Below are 19598 nucleotides of genomic sequence, written 5' to 3'. Positions count from 1 at the left end.
GCTTTGCAGGCCTATCTATAAGAGTTTGCCATGTGCAGGGAGTCTGTATTGTCCTTGTCTTTCAGATGAGACACAACCAACTTCCTCTCCACCAGTATGCCATGATGTCAATAGTTTAGGGTTATGAAAAGGGGAAATGATCTGAAGCTAACTGGGGCCATCACTTTCCAGTTTTAGTAACTGGCCTGCAAAAGCATAGAGAATGGTTTAAAAATTTGTGTTTTTTTCATACAGCTAATACATTTCACACTGGAAACTCAAGGAAGGAAACATTTTATACATTTATTATATACAATATTAAGGCACAAGTTTAAGCAGCAAAGAATAGGAAAATCTTTGGCTGACCAACAATATCAATATTTGCCGCAAGTGACATATAATGTTCTTCATTTCCCCACATATGTACAAACACCCCTCCAGCTGTACAACACTGTACACCAACCATTCTATACAACCAACAACAGTAGAAAATGACAATATTTTACAATCAGTTACCAACATCACCTGGAATGGCTACAGCACAATTTCACAAAGCACAATACAAATCAAGCAGTTGGGAAGAACAGTAGAAATGCAGTTACACTGGTTTGCTGAGGCTAGGTGAACTGATTTACTAACAGTAGTACTTTACACATATTGCCACTAATGCTCTAACTTTGGGTAGAGATCCACCGCCTTCCTTGGCGTGAAAACAAAAATTTCACGAGCTCAACAAAACCAGGAAGAATTACCCTCTACGTTTATGTCAGCTGTGAATTCAAAAGCTATCTAAATAAATAGTTTTCTGTAGATGACTAGAATTCTGGGCAGCATCAATTGTAAACACACCTTTGGGTATTGCAACTGGAGGGATTGATGCTTAAAGAAATGCTGGAAATATATATAAAGAGAGAGGGAGAGCTGTATTCTAAGTGACCAAAAGAAGCAAAGTTATACCGCTAGCAGATATAATTGTGTGAAAACAACACCATCATGCACGTTAATAGAACACCGTTTTTGCTGGATGACTAGTTGTATATATGTACAGCATATATTAAATAGCTCTGCTTGAAAGGAAATCGTATAGCTAGCAATAAAATACTGAACAAACAAAAGGATTACAAAGCTTTTGTGTATCCTTATTCCTTAGAAAAGATCCAAGGTCCATTTGGTGAAATATTTATCACTAGTAGTTTTATTTTTACTCCCTTGTCTCTCTGCTGATCCATGCCTGATTAAGGGTGTGATCTTGCCACACCTGTTCACTTGAGTAAGGACTACTGACGTGAATCAAGGTTGTAGGATCAAGACTGTATGAAGGACAGATAGAAGCCATATGTCGAATGCATATCCTCTTAAAACATTTAAATTAACAAAGTGAGGAAAAAGAATTACTGTTACAATGCATATTAAATTGCGTAACATCTTCCAAAGTGTTTATGCATTTGCTTTGCAAGGCAAAGCTGCTAATACTTAAAAACATACCCTATTTTAACAAGTGCAAAAATTAAAGAGAGGGAGATGCTGACATATGAATATTTCTATGTATAGAGAAATATAAGTGCATAGATTTAACAACATTGTTTAGTACAAAAAAAAGCATCGCTTTGCTATGCACTACTCCATGTTGTAGCAGACACATGGCTGGCTTTTGGCACCTGCAGGCCTTCAGAGCACAAGTTTTTAGTGGAAGCAGACTTGAAAGTGGTTGCAGTCTCCACAATCTAGTGGCTGGTAGAAAGAGCTCAGTGTAAGTGTTTGCAAGAGGGTTCCCCTCATAACCTCCTGGGGCCAGCCCTGAACACATGAATGCATCTAAACTTGTGACTTTTGTGACAAAGTCAGGCTGGACAGCTGGAAGAGAGTGGTGGAAGGCAGGTAGATGAGCCCTAGAATGATAAAGGCCCTTTTCCCTCTAAGCTGGAAAGGGGTTACCTCAGGTCCACTAGGGACCCCTGAGCCCAGTTAAGGGCTGCCTGAAACCTGTACAAACCCCTCTACTGGTGAGAGAGGAGGGGGAGAGACTAGCTGCTGCAGGGCTAGTGGCAGCAAGGAGAAAGGACTCCTCCATGGTGGAAGGCTGCTCACCTCCCTACAGGGAAAGCTACCTAACTGCCTGCCTGTTTAGGGGATGAACTGGCACCCCAGGGCCAACAACGTCACCCAACCCCAGAAAGAGGGTAGGAAAAGGTATTCCCCTTTTCTGTGCTGTGAATTTGTGTCCTTTCGTTTGGTGGAGGAGAACTCCTTGGACCTCTGCTGAAGCCTAGCTGGAAAATATTGACAAATAAACCCCCTGGGGGAAGATAAACACTGTCTGGAGTGGGGCTGATTCACTCCAGGTCCGCCTCCACCGGCAGAGGAGCAAGTGCTGAGCCCTGCGAGGCGGAAGAGGTGCCTTGGCACACTTTGAATCTTTGACCACCAGGGCTGCAAAATCACCCTCACCCCCATCTCAAGGCCGTATTAACCCCTAACTTCAGTGGGAAAAGAGAATCCAAAGATTTGGAAAGATTTTTTTTTTAAATGACGAGGAGCGACATCTACCCCCAGCATTTGGAATAAAAGAAGCAAAGTTGTGTGTGTTAGGTTTCATGATGAGGTGTGTCTCCTTAATTACTGCCACACCTTACACCAATGAAAGGTACATTTTAAAATGAGGAATGTTTCATCTTGGGAGAAAACAAGTGGCGAAGAGAGATGGCAGCTCAGCAGAAAACAACCAAATGATTATTAACAATGATGCAGTTAAACTCTAGGAGCCAAGTTCTATATTGCTGAAGTGTCTCAAATCCCATTAACTTGAGGGAGCAAGGAATGTAAGATCAGACCTGAGGGGGGGCGGTGGGGGGGTTATCTTGGGGAGATTTTTTGGGGTTAAAATCACTAAGCACTTATATAGTGCTTTGCATTATCGAAGCACTGTACAAACACCAGCCTTCTCCACAGCCCTGGTAGGAAGGAAAGCATTCCTATCCCCATTTTACAGCTGGGGTCGCTCAGACAGACAAGGCCTGATGCTACACTGCTACACCTCCCATTTTTAGGTCAGTGACTCTGGTGTAAAACTGGAGTAGCGCAGCGATGAATCAGGCCCAGAGAGATTGACTGACTTGCCCAAGGACACACAGCGAGACAGTGGCTGAGCCAAGATTAGCGCATGGCGAATTTCTAGGCTCCCAGTTATTAGAATATGCTGCGTCCCGACCTTTGCCTTCTCACCTTGGGGAGACATTTTCAAAACTTGGGCTCTGCCCAGAAGCCATTTATTTTTTTAGTTTGAACAAATCTCCAGCAGTATTTGAGTGGAAAAAAAAAAGAGTGCTTTTCATAGAGTTCTTTTCTTGTGAGCAGCCCCACAACCAAAGTGATGAAAAGGTGAATTCCAGCCCCCATCAAGGAACTCTGCATACATAGTCCTGTTCCACGAAAACATGTTTTGATTTGACCAAATTCTCGCTGAATCATGGAGGATGAAATTCACCCTTGTGCAGAGAGCCAGGACAAGGATATTTTTACATAGAACAGGTTCCACTTTTGTCCCATTTAAGCCTTATTGGGAAGCTTTAAGTGGGGCATAGGTCTTGTGCAGGCTCCTCTGCATGGGGGGGTGAATGCAACTTCTAAGGAATGATCATTTAGACAGCAATGGTTGTGCATGTGTACATATACAGACTCACCACCAAAATATCCCTCGGGGACCCTAACCTGGTGACCTTAGAAATGTTAAATCTTCCATCTCTCAACACACATTCACGTGTGTCACAATTAAAATTTGAGCCCAGTCCTGTAACCTTGACTCGGGTGAGGCACGCCTACTTATATAAGGGCTGCAGGATTGGTCCCTTTAAGATCAGGAAAAAAGGATTAGGAGAATTTCCGTGCATGTTCAGAAACATCCTTTCTCATTTACACAACCAGGCTGTCTTTTAAAATGTCTTTGAATGTAAACATCCCAGTCAGGCAGCTAGGAAGTGCTGTAGAAATCTTACCAACAAACTGAACCATGCTAAGCAGTTGTGCAAATTAACTCCTGCAGTGCCATGTGCAGTGGAAATCCATTTTTAAGTGAGAACGTTTATTATTTCTCATCCCAAGTGTATTGACTAATTTATTATTGTTATTTAATATACACCCAAGGGCCTGATTCTGATCTCAATTGCAAGCAGCAAACCTGGATGAATTAGGCTGAAATCAGTCAATGATCTCCACATTCCTCTCAAACCTCTACAGTAACTGGCCCCAAACACTGTAGTAACCCTGGCCTGAAATGCTGCCTGCCATTGCATGCTCAAATTCACCCTGGGTCACAATAGGAGGGTAGAATTTGCCCCACTGACAATGCTGAAGCAGTTTGGACAGAAACTGCAGAATACTGTACTATTATTTTAATAAGCCAGAGAATACATCTATAGTGGCACCATGTTGTTCCCTGCGAGGTGCTGAGCATCCTGAATGCCCATTGTCTCCAAGCCCTCAGGAGTAAAAACTTTTAGCACTTGAATGTATGTACAATTTGCTGCTTACACAGCTTTGTGTGTGTGTATTATGTATTAGAGCTGAGGGAATACGCTCAACATTTTCCCCTGAATAGTTACCAAAATTGTAAAAGAAATTGCTTTGACAGGGTTTATGCCCCTTTTACATGCATCTTCTATGCAAATTCTAGCAAAGAAATGCTCCTGGCGACAGTGAATTTTGAGCAAATTTTGAATTTGCAAAACATGAGAATTTGCTTTGGAAACCTGTTCCCAACAGTAGCACTCATCCAATCAGGAAAGACCTATACATCCAACCAAAACAAACCAACCCGGCTTGAAACAAATACTTACAACAAACTGCTTTGTGCTCAATCTACAGACCAAGAATTTTTCACTAAAATAATCTGGTGAACAATTATGAATAATGACTAAATTTGAGAAAAGTGTAAACTTCTCCTGGACAATTCACAAACTCCCACTGACTTCAACAGAGCCAGGATTTCAGTCTCTGTCTTGGTTGTAGCTAGAGAGTAAAATAGAACAGCATTATAGAACACTGTTGTAAATGGTAAAAAGATACGTTTTCTCTACAATAGTAAATGCAGTTCCTATTTCCTTTACCATCTCTTTGTGAATCCATGTTTCCTTATCACCTTCTGTTGTCAGAATATTCCAGCCATTCATGTCCACCTTCAGCATCCTTCATTTCATGTTTACATCTCTTTCTTTTCCCTCTGTCATTCAAAGTCTAATTCATCTCAGCCTCTAGGATCCTTCCAGACTCAATCTTTCTCAGACGTTCTTCAAACTCTTATATTTAGTTTTTAAGATTTGCACAACATTGGCCTCCGTGGACTTAAATGTGTCTGCACAAAATCCTGAGGAAGGTCACTCTTTCCTCAGATGAGGACTTCCATCATGTCGGCATCAGGAAATTCAGGCTTCTGGACCAAACTGCTTACTCGGCCTTTGTTATCAGACAGCTTCCCATGGCTGGGGGAGTTCTCTGTGACAGTGAGGAGAGAGAGAAATCCAGATTCATCAGAAATTCTCAAAAACTAATGCAAACTATTTTGGGGGGAAAATCTCTAACAATACTTTTTTATAATGTAAGGCCAAATTCATCCCTGGGGTAGTGACATCAGAGAGAGTTCCTCTGGTGTTTGCCAGGATGCAACAACTCCTCAGTCACTTATGCCCTCTGAGATAGAATTCTTATTTTTATGTTTCAGTTTTGCAATTTGAAAATATAACTCCTGCCATTTGCAACATCTGAAGTTCTCTGTGGCAAACTGGATTTGCACCAAGAAGGGCTTGGGTGTATTTCATAGTAGAACCTGACCCTGAATTCCTGGTGCACCAAAGGAATCCCACTGACGTTAGTAGGTTAATTAGCTTGCAAAGAATGTAGGATTGGACACAATGTGAATTAAAGGGACATGGTAAAGATAAAAATGACATTTAACAATGTTTCTTCCCCTGTGTTGCTAATAAACACAATAAATGCCTACCTAGATACTGAAACTGCCGTATCACCGTAAGAATCCTCAGATTCTTAAAGCAGAAAGAATCTTTTAGATCATTAAAGCACAGAGAAGTTTAAAAGTTTAATTCATTGTTAATTGAAAATGGGCTTGAACTAAACCCCAGAGCTGAATTTTGGAAAACATACTGGCCAAGATTTTCAAGAGACTTGTGATTTTGGACACCTTGAAGAGGTCTGATTTTTAGAAGGAGGGTGGCTCAGCTTTGCCCCCTTTAAGGTGTCTCAAGTTGGGCATCAAAATCCCAACTTTTAATGAAAAACTGAAATTTGGAAAATGTCAATATGCTGTAGGCTTTACCATTATTTGGGGAAGCTTCTCAAGGCAGCTACTCTGGATCTATAGAGATATAACTGAGTATAGAATCCCTAAATATTTTTAAGTTGTTTTTATTCTTTTTCTTTATCTGTGAAAACAGTTCTACTTGTATAGCATTTTGAAAAATTAGTCCAAGATACTATTGTAATCCATGTATTTTATCTATCTGTCTATTGCCCCCAGCACAAGAGTATCTAAAGGCTGAAAACACAACTTTACATCCATCTTATTTCCTTTCCTGAAGTCTAAATTTAGGGTTTAAATTACTTGACTGCACCTCTTTCAATTAACAGCGACGGAGTTCTTTTCATGGGGAATAAAAGATTGTGTGGGAAACAGTCTTTTTCTAAAATAATGTTTTTAAAACAAATGTCTCCTCTAACTAGGAGTGTATGGAAACAGTCCTCATCCGTCAAAAATCATTTCTAAATCAAATTTCCCTAGTTTTCACACAAAAGTAAACCATTCTGTGTTTTCGGCTCACTTTTCCCACGAGTTTTCATAAAAATATGAAACAAATGATTTCTTCCCCCCCAAAATAGTTTAAACTGGGAAAATTCTCCAAAAAAATGTTTGTCTGAATGTGGGAACAAATGCAGAATGTATCCAAGGAGAGAAATGTTGTGACCAGTTCCAGGATGGAATGTCACTTTTGGCACCACAAATAACTGTACATGCTGAAATTTCCCCCTTCAGCAAATTAATGGAACTTGATGAAAACTGGTAAAAAAAAATCTAAGCTCTGCATAGGAAAGTTTGCAAGGCCAAAGCAGGTGGTTTTGCACACATCTCTCTCTTAAATTTGACTTAAAGAATGCTTTTGATTGTCTTGAGATAATAACCAGCAACAATTTATTCATCCATCTAAGAAGTATTGCCTCTCTATAATTATATTTGTCTCAGGCACCTATATAGCGTGATTCACCATAATATCAATGCACTGATTGTACCATGAAGGTTGGAATCACTTACCTAGTTTATCTCTAGTGCCTTTGGCTCCTGTGTGTCTCAGGGCAGGGCTGTTTGATGGGGTGGTGCTTAACCTTCCCCTGCCTGGGAAAGAAGCAGTGTTTGGCCAGAAAAGCTCAGAGCTTTTGTCAGTCTGAGTGCTGCTGTCTTTGCTGCCTGTTTTAGCATGGGAGGTGCTGACTGGCAACGAGGGGGCTGCACAGGACAAAGAGGGAGGCAGGGGAGGCAGTGCAGGGATTGATGAATGGTCATGATGATCCTTCCCTAACAGCAACCCTAAAAACACAATAATGATCATGTTAGTAAAATCAAAGATGGAGAAGCCCTGCTAGGTCCCCCAGGCCAGCCTCCTTCCAGGGAAGGATTGTTCTCCAGGGCTTTGGTGCAGGGTAGTTTTAAATATATCCACTAATAAGGGGACCACTACTCACCTGGGGAGGCCCCCCCCCGAAAGACAGCCTCCTAGATCTCACTATCAGGAAGAGAGACATCTACCCCCAGCATTTGGAATAAAAGAAGCAAAGTTGTGTGTGTTAGGTTTCATGATCAGGCGTGTCCCCTTAATTACTGCCACACCTTACACCAATGAAAGGTACATTTTAAAATGAGGAATGTTTCATCTTGGGAGAAAACAAGTGGCGAAGCATAAGCTTTCGTAAGCTACAGCTCACTTCATCAGATGCAACGAAAGCTTATGCTCAAATAAATTGGTTAGTCTCTAAGGTACCACAAGTCCTCCTTTTCTTTTTGCGAATACAGACTAACACGGCTGTTACTCTGAAACCTATCCAAAGTGCTGTCTGCTCTCTAGTTTAATGCAACTTTTCCTAGCCCAGAGTAGGTTTGATTCCCATGAAATATGCATACACTGCCTGCATTCCTCTGGGTATGATTGTCAGGCGAGTGCAGCTGTGCCGGAACACACAGGGTGGTGGCTCAAACTGTTTGTGGAAAGTGGCCAATCACACTTTCAAAGCTGACCCTCAAAGTCTTATTCTGGCCACAGACAGATTTTACTTGTTAAGCCGTCCTCTCACTGAAACCCTTTGCACTGCCAATGCCTTGCTCAAATTGGTGCTCACCTATGCTTCCTTTCCAGGTCTTCTCCTCCTTCTTTTCCTCAGCTATCTGATTGCTGGTGAGAGAGGTCTGGCGGGAATGCGCACCCGCTGCTGCAGCGATGGACGGGACCGATCGAGCAGGCCGTAAACTTGTGCTATCTGTTTTCCCAGCATCCTTCCGCAAACGCTGCTGAAGGACCTTGATCATGGCATCTTTCTCAATTATTTTCGCATGCAGATTCTTTATCCTGCCAAAATATGAATGTTCTGCTGACAAAGATGGAAAATAACTTCTAGATCACAGCTATTCCACTGCTGCCTTTTCCCTCTAGTACATTCTCTGCTGCTTTACCCCTTCCAGTTTTAAGCAACTCAAACAATGAAATTTCCACCATTTCCTTTGAGGGCAATTGCACAGCTTAACTGGGCAATATTTCCTGCTATTACAATCTTTTTGTAAGATTAAATAGATTTAAATTAAGCTGATCCATTGATATTACTTCAATAAACTAGCAAGAATAATCTGAAAAATAGTCCTAAAGATGCTGTGGACTGATGGGATCATTCAGGAGCAATTTTCTTTGCCCCAAAATACTTCTGGGCTAAATCCTGAGTTCTTTACTGTGGCAGACTGCCATGGGGGAGTTTTGTCTGAATCAAGGTAGACTGAATTAAATTTGCGTAAAAACCTCAGGAGCTGGCCCTATAATAGATTGAAATAAAGATTTTAATAATTAAATTATCTTGCCCAAATCTCTGAGGGGCCATACCAACTGCCACTGAAATAAATGAAAGAAACTTCCATTGCCTTCAGTGAGCATTGGATTGGGCCCTTAGTTTCTGTTGAAAGCAGTGAAAACAACTAATGGTCTGTGTTTTCCAACTAACTGGAGACCCCAACAGCTTTCTTCTCTAGACCCTGAAAGTGTTTTAAGATGATAAAGAATCAATTATTTGAGAATAGGCTGTGGAAACATGGCGGTGGGGAATTTAAGACTGAATCAAACTGAAAAGGTTTGAACTAACTAATTAAAATGCCAGTCAAATGAAAATCATGTCTTATGAAATATAGCCAAACACAGCAGATGTTTTTTGGGAGGGTTTTAAAAAAGAAATGTCACATATGGTGTAAATAAACACATAAGGGAGGTGGAAACTTTAAGGCTGTCATTTTCAAAATGGAGTGCCTAATTTGCACTTGCAACATAAAATCCTGATCCATCTCTTAAAGAAGTCAATGGCAAAATTCCCACTGATTTCAAGTCCTCTGTGTGTGTGTATGCATGCACGTGTCTATAAGATGAAAAACATAGAACCGGTTAAACTATATTTTTATTTTCTGAAAAAAAATTTGAAGAACATGAAATTTTTTGTCAGAATTTTATTTGGCTTTTTTTTTTGCTTTTCAACAAAACCTGGGAAATATCTGTGAAAACAGAAATTTTCTCAAAAAAATTTGCTGTTTAGTCAAAAAAACATTTTTAATAAAAAAAAGTTTTGATTACAAATTTTTTGAGCAGCTCTAGCAAACAAGTAATTGGACGTGCTACATACATATTTGCATTTGCATGCTCAAAATGGGAAAACTGCATGTGCAAATGGGCACTTGCGTGTGCATAGACAGGTTCTGTACCAACTCCTGCTTTCATAGATTCCATGCCAGGAAGGACCAACTATTTATAAACCGCGATCAAGTCAACCCGTAACCTTCTCTTTCTTAAGGTAAATAGATTGAGTTCCTTGCGTCTATCACTATAAGGCATGTTTTCTAATCCTTTAATCATTCTTGTGGCTTTTCTCTGGACCCTTTCCAATTTATCAACATAGAATCATAGACTTTAAGGTGAGAAGGGACCATTATGATCGTCTAGTCTGACCTCGTGCACAACGCAGGCCATAGCATCTCACCCACCCACTCCTGTAACAAACCTCTAACCTATGTCTGAGCTATAGAAGTCCTCAAATCACCGTTTAAAGACTTCGAGGTGCAGAGAATCCTCCAGCAAGTGACCCGTGCCCCACACTGCAGTGGAAGGCGAAAAACCCCCAGGGCCTCTGCCAATCTGCCCTGGAGGAAAATTCCTTCCTGAGCCCATATATGGCGATCACCTAAACCCTGAGCATGTGAGCAAGACTCACCAGCCAGACACCCAGGAAAGAATTCTCTGGAGTAACTCAGATCCCACCCCATTTAACATCCCATCACAGACCATTGGGGGTATCTACCGCTAATAGTTGAAGATCAATTAATTGACAAAATTAGGCTATCCCATCATATCATCCCTTCCATAAACTTATCAAGCTTAGTGCCCCCACTGCTTCCCTGGGAAGGCTGTTCCAGAACTTCACTCTTCTGACTGTCAGAAACCTTCGTCTAATTTCAAGTCTAAACTTCCTGATAGTCAGTTTATATCCATTCGTTCTTGTGTCCACATTGGTACTGAGTTTAAATAATTCTCCCTCTGTGGTATTTATCCCTCTGATATATTTCTAGACAGCAATCATATCTCCTCTCAGCCTTCTTTTGGTTAGGCTAAACAAGCCAAGCTCTTTGAGTCTCCTTTCATAAGACAAGTTTTCCATTCCTCGGATCATCCTAGTAGCCCTTCTCTGTACCTGTTCCAGTCTGAATTCGTCTTTCTTAAACATGGGAGACCAGAACTGCACACAGTATTCCAGATGAGGTCTCACCAGTGCCTTGTATAATGGTACTAACACCTCCTTATCTCTACTGGAAATACCTCGCCTGATGCATCCCAAGACCACACTAGTTTTTTCACGGCCATATCACACTGGCGGCTCATAGTCATCCTGTGATCAACCAATACTCCAAGGTCCTTCTCCTCCTCTGTTACTTTCAAGTGATGCGTCCCCAGTTTATAACAAAAATTCTGTTATTAATCCCTAAATGCCTGACCTTGCACTTTTCACTATTAAGTTTCATCCTATTACTATTACTCCAGTTTACAAGGTCATCCAGAACTTCCTGTATAATATCCCGGTCCTTCTCTGTATTGGCAATACCTCCCAGTTTTGTGTCATCCGCAAACTTTATTAGCGCACTCCCACTTTTTGTGCCAAGGTCAGTAATAAAAAGATTAAATAAGATTGGTCCCAAAACTGATCCCTGAGGAACTCCACTAGTAACCTCCTTCTAGCCTGACAGTTCACCTTTCAGTGTGACCCGTTGTAGTCTCCCCTTTAACCAGTTCCTTATCCACCTTTCAATTTTCATATTTATCCCCATCTTTTCCAATTTAGCTAATAATTCCCCATGTGGAACCGCATCAAATGCCTTACTGAAATCAAGGTAAATTAGATCCACTGCATTTCCTTTGTCTAAAAAACCTGTTACCTTCTCAAAGAAGGAGATCAGGCTGGTTTGACACGATCTACCTTTTGTAAAACCATGTTGTATTTTGTCCCAATTACCATTGACCTCAATGTCCTTAACTACTTTCTCCTTCAAATTTTTTTCCAAGACCTTGCATACTACAGATGTCAAACTAACAGGCCTGTAGTTACCCGGATCACCTTTTTTTCCTTTCTTAAAAATAGGAACTATGTTAGCAATTCTCCAGTCATATGGTACCACCCCTGAGTTTACAGATTCATTAAAAATTTTTCCTAATGGGCTTGCAATTTCATGTGCCAGTTCCTTTCATATTCTTGGATGAAGATTATCTGGGCCCCCCAATTTAGTCCCATTAAGCTGTTCAAGTATGGCTTCTACCTCGGATGTGGTAATATCTACCTCCATATCCTCATTCCCATTTGTCACCCTACCATTATCCGTAAGCTCCTCATTAGCCTCATTAAAGACTGAGGCAAAGTTTACATATTGGGCCATGCCTAAATTATTCTTAACCTCCCCTCCATCCTCAGTGTTTAGCAGTCTCACTTCTTCTTTCTTTGTTTTCTTCTTATTTATATGGCTATAGAACCTTTTACTATTGGTTTTAATTCCCTTTGCAAGGTCCAACTCTACATGGCTTTTGGCCTTTCTCACTTTATCCCTACATGTTCTGACCTCAATAAGGTAGCTTTCCTTGCTGATCCCTCCCATCTTCCACTCCTTGTAGGCTTTTTGCTTTTTCTTAATCACCTCTCTAAGATGCTTGCTCATCCAGCTTGATCTACAACTCCTGCCTATGAACTTTTCCCCCTTTCTTGGGATGCAGGCTTCTGACAGTTTCTGCAACTTTGATTTGAAGTAATTCCAGGCCTCCTCCACCTTTAGATCCACAAGTTCTTCAGTCCAATCCACTTCCTTAACTAATTTCCTTAATTTTTTAAAGTTAGCTCTTTTGAAATCAAAAACCCTAGTCACAGATCTATTTTTGTTTATCCTTCCATTTAGTTTGAACTGAATTAGCTCATGATCACTCAAACCAAGGCTGTCCCCTACAACCATTTCTTCTATGCGGTCCTCATTACTCACCAAAACCAAATCTAAAATGGCATCCCCTCTTGTTGGTTCAGCAACTACTTGGTGAAGGAATCCATCAGCTATCACATCCTGGAAAATCTGAGCCCTATTATTATTACTAGCATTTGTCCTCCAGTCTATATCTGGGAAGTTAAAGTCTCCCATGATCACACAATTCCCATTAGTATTTACTTCATCAAAAACATTAAAGAGGTCTCTATGCATATCCAGATCGGATCCTAGTAGTCCATAGCACACCCCAAGCACTATCCCAGGGGAGGCTCTAGTAGCTTTCTTCCCCAATGTGATTTTTGCCCAGACAGACTCTGTCTTATCCATTCCATCGCTTCTTATTTCTTTACAGTCTACCTCATCACTGATATACAATGCTGCTCCACCTCCTTTGCCTTTATTTCTGTCTTTCCTAAACAGCACATGCCCTTCAATACCTGTAGTCCAGTCATGACGACTGTTCCACCAGGTTTCTGTTATCCCTATAATATCTGGTTTCTCTTCCTGCACCAGTAGCTCTCGTTCCTCCATTTTGTTACCTAGGCTCCTCGCATTAGTGAACAAACATCTTAATTTTTGCCATTTGGCCTTGCTTATATTCTTTACCCGATTAGGCACAGACATTCTACCGCCAGTATCACCTATTAGACTGGTATGTACACTGCCCTTCCTCCTTATGTCCATTCTCCTACCCACGACTGTATCCTTTCTTACTTCGTTTTCTTCCCTCTCAATGTTAAAATCCGGTGTGGAGATTACCTGGACATCTCCCAACCATCTCCTGCAGATTCCTAGTTTAAAGCTCTCTTGACCAGTTGTAACATCCTCCATCCTAGAAGTCTATTTCCCTCCTTACTCAGGTGAAATCCATCCCCATACTTGTGTATGCATTTTTGTGTGGGTTCAACTTCAGGTGTTCATTTTTGAAGGTTTGTCCCTACATGCCATGGTACCTTTCATATAACTCAGAGAGATATCAGATACATGCACACACCTTTTTGGTTGGGCAGCAATGAAGTCATATTTAAAGCATTGGCTACTAGAGAGTCTTGCTTTAAAAAGTCAGAATTTTGAGTGAGATCATGCAAGCTCATGCCAACCTCCTTTTTCTAGTAAGGAAGCCATCCATTTTTAAGGTCTCTCTTTGATGTAAAGAAGGTTTAAATCCAGGGAGGGGAGGAGGCAGAACCTAATCCCTGTCTTTTAATAGCTGAAGAGTGAAATGACTAGAAGACAAACTGAAGCAAAATCCCTCTTTTTAGAATGGGCCTATTGGCATGCAAAGGGCTAAATGACGCATGGGCTAGCTTATCCAAGGATCCAAGCGGTTAGGACGCTATGGATCTCAAGATAAGACCTTTAGCACAAATCCCGCAGTAAGTATTTAAAGCTGTCCTTTACGTGTATTCCATGTCCTGACACCTCCGATTGGCTTGAACAATCTCCTCCTCTTCCTGCCATATTCGAACCTCCAGGGAGTTCTCGTTGTAGCTGCCATTCCGCGAGTGGTTAATGACTGAGGTATCCCTAGCAACACAAGACACAGCCACACCTTTTAGTGTCACTTGGTTCAATAAAAGGCCTCTTTTGATACAAACAGGTATGCAACTGTTTTTTCACCATTCACGTTACAATGGAAATCTACAGCTATATTTGGAGGGTGTAACAGTCCAGTGAAATGAGGATTTCTGAAAATACAACAAAAGGTGGGAGGGAACAAATTGGAGGTGAAATCTCATGTTCTAAAATGAATTAAAATTAAAGGACACTGTCAAGATAAAAATAATGGACCAGATCCTCTGCCAGTCTAAAACAGCTCAGCTCTCTTGGGTTCAATGAACCTATGTTGATTTACATCAGTTGAAGACCTGGTCCAGTATATTAAACAATAAATCCTTAGCTGGTGATATAAATAATAAATAAATGAACTGTGGATTGTTTTTAACTCCCCTCAGGTTTCTGAGCCTTTGAAATACACTTGAATCATGTTTCATGTTTTCCTGTACAATCACAAGGGCTAGAAAAAAATTTAAAAAATTAATGAAAGCAGAGATTCTCATGTAATCACTTGGTTCTATGTGCTGGGGCTTTAAGAAAAACACCAAATAATGTGAAGGTTGAAAGAAAATCACAAGAGTCAGCACATTAAATCTAATTTGCTGTTTGCTTCTGCACTTCAATGCTGGATGAGAAAATGAGATAGATCAAGTTAATTTCCTGTTTCAAGTTAAGTTTCACTTTCTGGTTCTCATACACTAACACAAAGCTAGTGTGTTTGGGTTTCCAAAGCCATAGGGGAAAATTTTCAAGAAAACATTTATATAAAGAAAAATATATAATTGATTAAAAAACTTATTTTATGTGAAATTTTGCAAACCTGGGTTTTGTTGTTTTTTATTTTACATTTTTTTATAAAGTCATACCTATGTTTAGGATCTAAAATATTTGATATGGTCCTTTTAATTATGATATTTTAGATGCCAGTACACATCAGTGACAATGCCTTGTATTACCTGTGACAGAAATATTAAAAACCCTATTCTGAAGACACAAACGGCCTGATTTGAAAAGGTGCTGAACACCCATAAGTCTAGCTGAAGTCAACAGGAGTTGTGGGTACTTTGCATTGTGATGGGGTGACTACCCCATGCTCACCTTGCAGGGTTTAATGCAGGACAGATGTGCCAATTAACCCCTTAGGCAGCTGATTAAGGAAGCTCAGCTGGGTCGGAATAGGCAGGGTCTATAAAGGCTAAGAGCTGAAGCAGAAGGGGCTACTGGGAAAAAAGGCAGACACCCCCAGGAGAAAGGGAGGAATGAGTGGAGACTGCAGACACTACCTGGGAAGAGGAAGGAGGTGTTGGAGAACTGGTAGGCCTATGAAGAAACGGGGAACCAACAGTAGGAAGAAGCCCAGGGATAGAGCAGTGAGGCCAGAGAGAGAAGGCCCAGATTGCTAAACTGAGGGTCCCTGGCCTGGAACCTAGAGAAGAGCGTGGGCCTGGGTTCCCCTACCAGCCACTGGGCAAGTGGCACTGAGGCAGTGAGCGAGAGAAGGAGCTAAACCTCCACCGGGAGGGGGGTGGTAACCTGTGACACAGCCACAGGGCCGAGCCATGAAGAGGATGCTGTGAGAGGAGCTCCAGGTGGACAGGGTGACGGTGTGCAAACCATGGATAGGGATCGTCTGCCTCAAGCTAATCCCCAGAGTACCAGAAGGCAGTCAGGCAGTGAGTGGTGCGCCCCATGACATACCTCTCTGAAAATCAAGCCCCCAGTGAATACACTCATTTTTTGGGTAATTAAAATGCCTGGGTCTATGTGAAATACTTGATAGTATCTGGCAGTAAATGGAGGGAAATTCCTTTGTGAGCCCTTAATACTATGGAGAAAAATTCCCTCTCCTCCCCCACACATGCCAAGTACATTAAACCAGGTTTATTAAGGAAAACTTCTGCCTTCCTTTGATGAAACAGTTATAGGTAGGACCCTGAATAAATCACGATTTCCTGGAGGGCATGGAAGTTGTGAAAATATTATAATAAAGGGACTTTAAAATATTTTTTTAAAACGTAGAAGTCTACAGGAAAGTCCATTTCAAGGATGGAATGAATTTTACAAGTAACAATAGTCAATGAATTTTCTGTCCTTGAAACTGATGAACATTATTTGTAAACTTCATTCTGTGCAAACTCCATGAAATTCAATACTTTGCCATTTACACTGTTGTGAATTTTCTAAAAAAAATAATAATAATGATTTACACAGGGCCCTAGCTATAGGACACTGCTGGAGGCTGGTTCACTGGCCTTGATGAACCATTGATCCTGACCCGGAATGGCAAGGCCTCATGGCCTTGCTATAGTGAATGGTCCCATTAACTTCAATGGGACTACATGACTGGATAAACCACGCCAGATTTGTCCCTAAGAAAACACCCACTTCTTTTTACTATACAAAGCCTCATTTGATTGAGTGTATTGCTGACTGCCTAGAACAATATGATCTTACCTTTCTGTTGCCGCTGTGGCTGCTGCATTCATGGCAAAGTGCCTGATTGTGCTCTCCTCTAGATACTTCTGCTCCCACTTGGTCATGTCAGCTTCCAGAGCCAGAATCCTCTCCTCCTTTTCCCGCACTAGCTCCATCAGTGCTGGGGCATTGTGTTCTGGCAGGCTTTCGGCCTGGTAGTTCCCCTGTCTCTGGAGTTGGGGAGAGGGAAACAACGAAAGATATTCAGCCTGCACCAACACGAGAGCTGCAGGCACCTCTTCTACAAAATCTTCTGCAAAACAAACCCAGGGGCTTTCAACCTTTTGGGTGGCCTGTTGCTGAATCAGTAGCCACCCTGGCGATCAGAGCTTAAATAGGGCTCCTTGTCAAAGCGTGACCCAATAGTTATTGCCTACAACCAGTGAGATGCAAGTTTGCTCTAGAAACTGTCCCTAGCAACTCAACAGCATCAGGAAAGCTGATTTATTGCTTAGCAAAGGAGGCAAGGCTACAGATGGCGTGTGTAAAACTTCCAGCTGAAGGTGGGGTCCTCCCCAAGTTCCTGAAGGTGACTGACTGAGGGCTAAAAGATGCTAGAAAGAGGCTAAAAGAACTGGTGGTCCCACCACAGCAAGCACACTCCTCACGGGGTGGAGCAGTCCAGCTCTCCACCGTGGAGTGTTAATACCTCATGGGCTGATTGAGCAGGATGCTCACCCTCGCACATGCGTATACTGCATGGGCTGGTGAAAGAATTGAGCTGCTATCCTGGGCATACATCTGCCCACATAACATACTTGATGGATTGCTGAAAAAGCAATGGAATTGTGAAATAGGCTAGTAGAGACAGCATGTCTGCTGCCTATTACAGCATGCGTGGGAGCTGAAACAGCACACGGACTGCACAGGGTTCTGACTTCTTGTCTCTATGCCCCTTTCCCTTCTTTCCTCAGTTCCTTCAAGTAATCTCCATGCTGTCTGTGCAAGAGATCAGCCTTGTCTGAGAGAGCCTGCTGGTGTCTCTCTCCCTTATTGGTCTGCAATCTTTTTTCAAATCTCTCATCCGCCGTGTCCAGGCTCCTTCATTTTTCTCTCCTCCTGCTGTCTTTTAAGCTAGCATTTTCAAACCTGGCAGCCTCAAGTTAGGGCACCTACATCAGAGGCCAGCTTTTCAGAGGTGCTGAGTACTTGCAAATCCAAATGAAGTCAGTGGGAGTGGAGCGTTCTCAACACGCTTGAAAATCCATCCACTTAAACAGGTACCTAAATATGGATTTGGGTCCACATCGTCAAAGGTACTTAAGCGCCTAACCCCCATTCCTTTCAATGGGAATTAGGTCCTTAAATACCTTTGAGAATCTGGGCCTTGGGGCCTAAAGTTAGAGTTTAGTTAAAGTTTCAAACCTGAGTTTGAAAATGTGCAATGGGATTTTCTAAAGAGCTTAGAGTTGACCTAAGTCTGCTTCCATGGAGTTTTACCAGGGAGTTTTACCCGGGAGTTTTACCAGGGACTTTTGCAGCGCCTACATGGAGCACTTTAAAAAGTCCCACCCTTTGTCTTTTACCTCTCTAATGGCTGCTGTCTTGCACTGCCAAGCAGCTGGGGGGTGCAGTTTGTAGGAAAGGTGCAATGCAAGCAAAGGTTGTGTTCCATTGTTATTACATTTGACAAATGTGCTGGCAGGACTGGCTTTCCAGATGCTCACTGTGGCCATCACATATTCCGTGTGATGCTGAACCAGGCTGACAGAACTAGGGTTCCTGCTGCTCTTCCTGGAATGCAAGGGCATCGTGGGATACTCCAAACCTAGCATTAAAATACCTCTTTTGCTGACTCTTTGTCACACTTCTCTCATGCATGGAGAGAGTGTCCAACATGTGTAGGGGAATCGGAAATAGTTAAATATAACCCAGAAGCAAAGCAATATAGCATGCTAAATTAAATGGCACTTGGCCACTATTATGGGCCATGGCTCTATGCCAATTTACAGCAGCTGGGGATCTGGCCCCATGTATCTACTATGGCTTCTTAAGCACCAGTTTCAGACTGTCTGTCTCCCCTAAACATATGAGTTTATAGAGCATTCTTAATACCAGCTACCGTACCTCTACTGCACGTAGCACATTAATGGCACTTCAATAATCAGCATCATCATAAGATACAGAGATCAATCCATGAGTGTGGATAAAGCTTTCTTATGTTATGGAGAACACTGACGTTTGTTTACGCATTATCTCATTTGGCATCATCTTTTGAAATTTCAGAGTTATAAGATAAGCAAAATGGACACAGTGGATGAAAGAACCCGATAGAATAGAAAACTGTTTATCCAAAGCAGGGAAGCTAATGCAGAGGATGGGGAGTTAAAAGTCCTTGGCTCTATTCCTGGTTCTCCCACACGATCTTAGGAGGTGGTTTCTCTAGTGTAGCAGTTCGTGTGTTTATCTAGCATGCAAAAAGTCCCTGGTTTGAAACTGAGCAAAACGCTGGTTTTCAGCTCCCACAGGAACTCTGTATGGAACAGTGAAAGTAAGACCTTAAGCAAATTACTTAACCTCCCTGTACCTAAAATGGGGATAACAATAGTTACCTAATCCATAGGGGATGGTGTGAGAATTAAGGGTTGTAAAGTTCTCTGAGACCTTCAGAGAGTAGACATTATTGAAGAGTTTTATAAAGCATAAGAGTTGCTGCACTTAGTGGCACGTAAGATTGTGTCAGAGACGAGGAAACTATGTTGTGCACACCCCTGTTTGTCAACTTTGCCACATCACAAGCTGCCCAGGGCAAGGCAGGCCCTATGTGATGCAT

The 19598-nt window shown here is 41.8% G+C and overlaps 1 protein-coding gene across 8 annotated transcripts in view; it reads right to left on the bottom strand.

Moving 5' to 3' along the window:
• Positions 1–262: 262 nt before the first annotated feature.
• AMOTL1 (angiomotin like 1) overlaps positions 263–19598 on the bottom strand; it is a 209641-nt gene continuing 190305 nt past the window's right edge. For all 8 annotated transcript variants that reach the window (XM_073337507.1, XM_073337517.1, XM_073337523.1 and 5 more), the window contains 5 exons: positions 16805–16995; positions 14195–14320; positions 8374–8600; positions 7295–7567; positions 263–5466 (listed from right to left, as the gene is read on the bottom strand). In XM_073337507.1, the coding sequence (XP_073193608.1) occupies positions 5360–5466; positions 7295–7567; positions 8374–8600; positions 14195–14320; positions 16805–16995 (924 nt within the window). In that variant the 3' untranslated portion in view covers positions 263–5359. The remainder of the gene's footprint in view (positions 5467–7294; positions 7568–8373; positions 8601–14194; positions 14321–16804; positions 16996–19598) is intronic.

The sequence above is a fragment of the Lepidochelys kempii genome, chromosome 1 (assembly GCF_965140265.1).
Source record: "Lepidochelys kempii isolate rLepKem1 chromosome 1, rLepKem1.hap2, whole genome shotgun sequence".
Classification (NCBI taxonomy): domain Eukaryota; kingdom Metazoa; phylum Chordata; order Testudines; family Cheloniidae; genus Lepidochelys; species Lepidochelys kempii.
The sequence above is the reverse complement of the archived record's forward strand: the minus strand, read 5'-3'. Positions and strand labels throughout refer to the sequence as shown.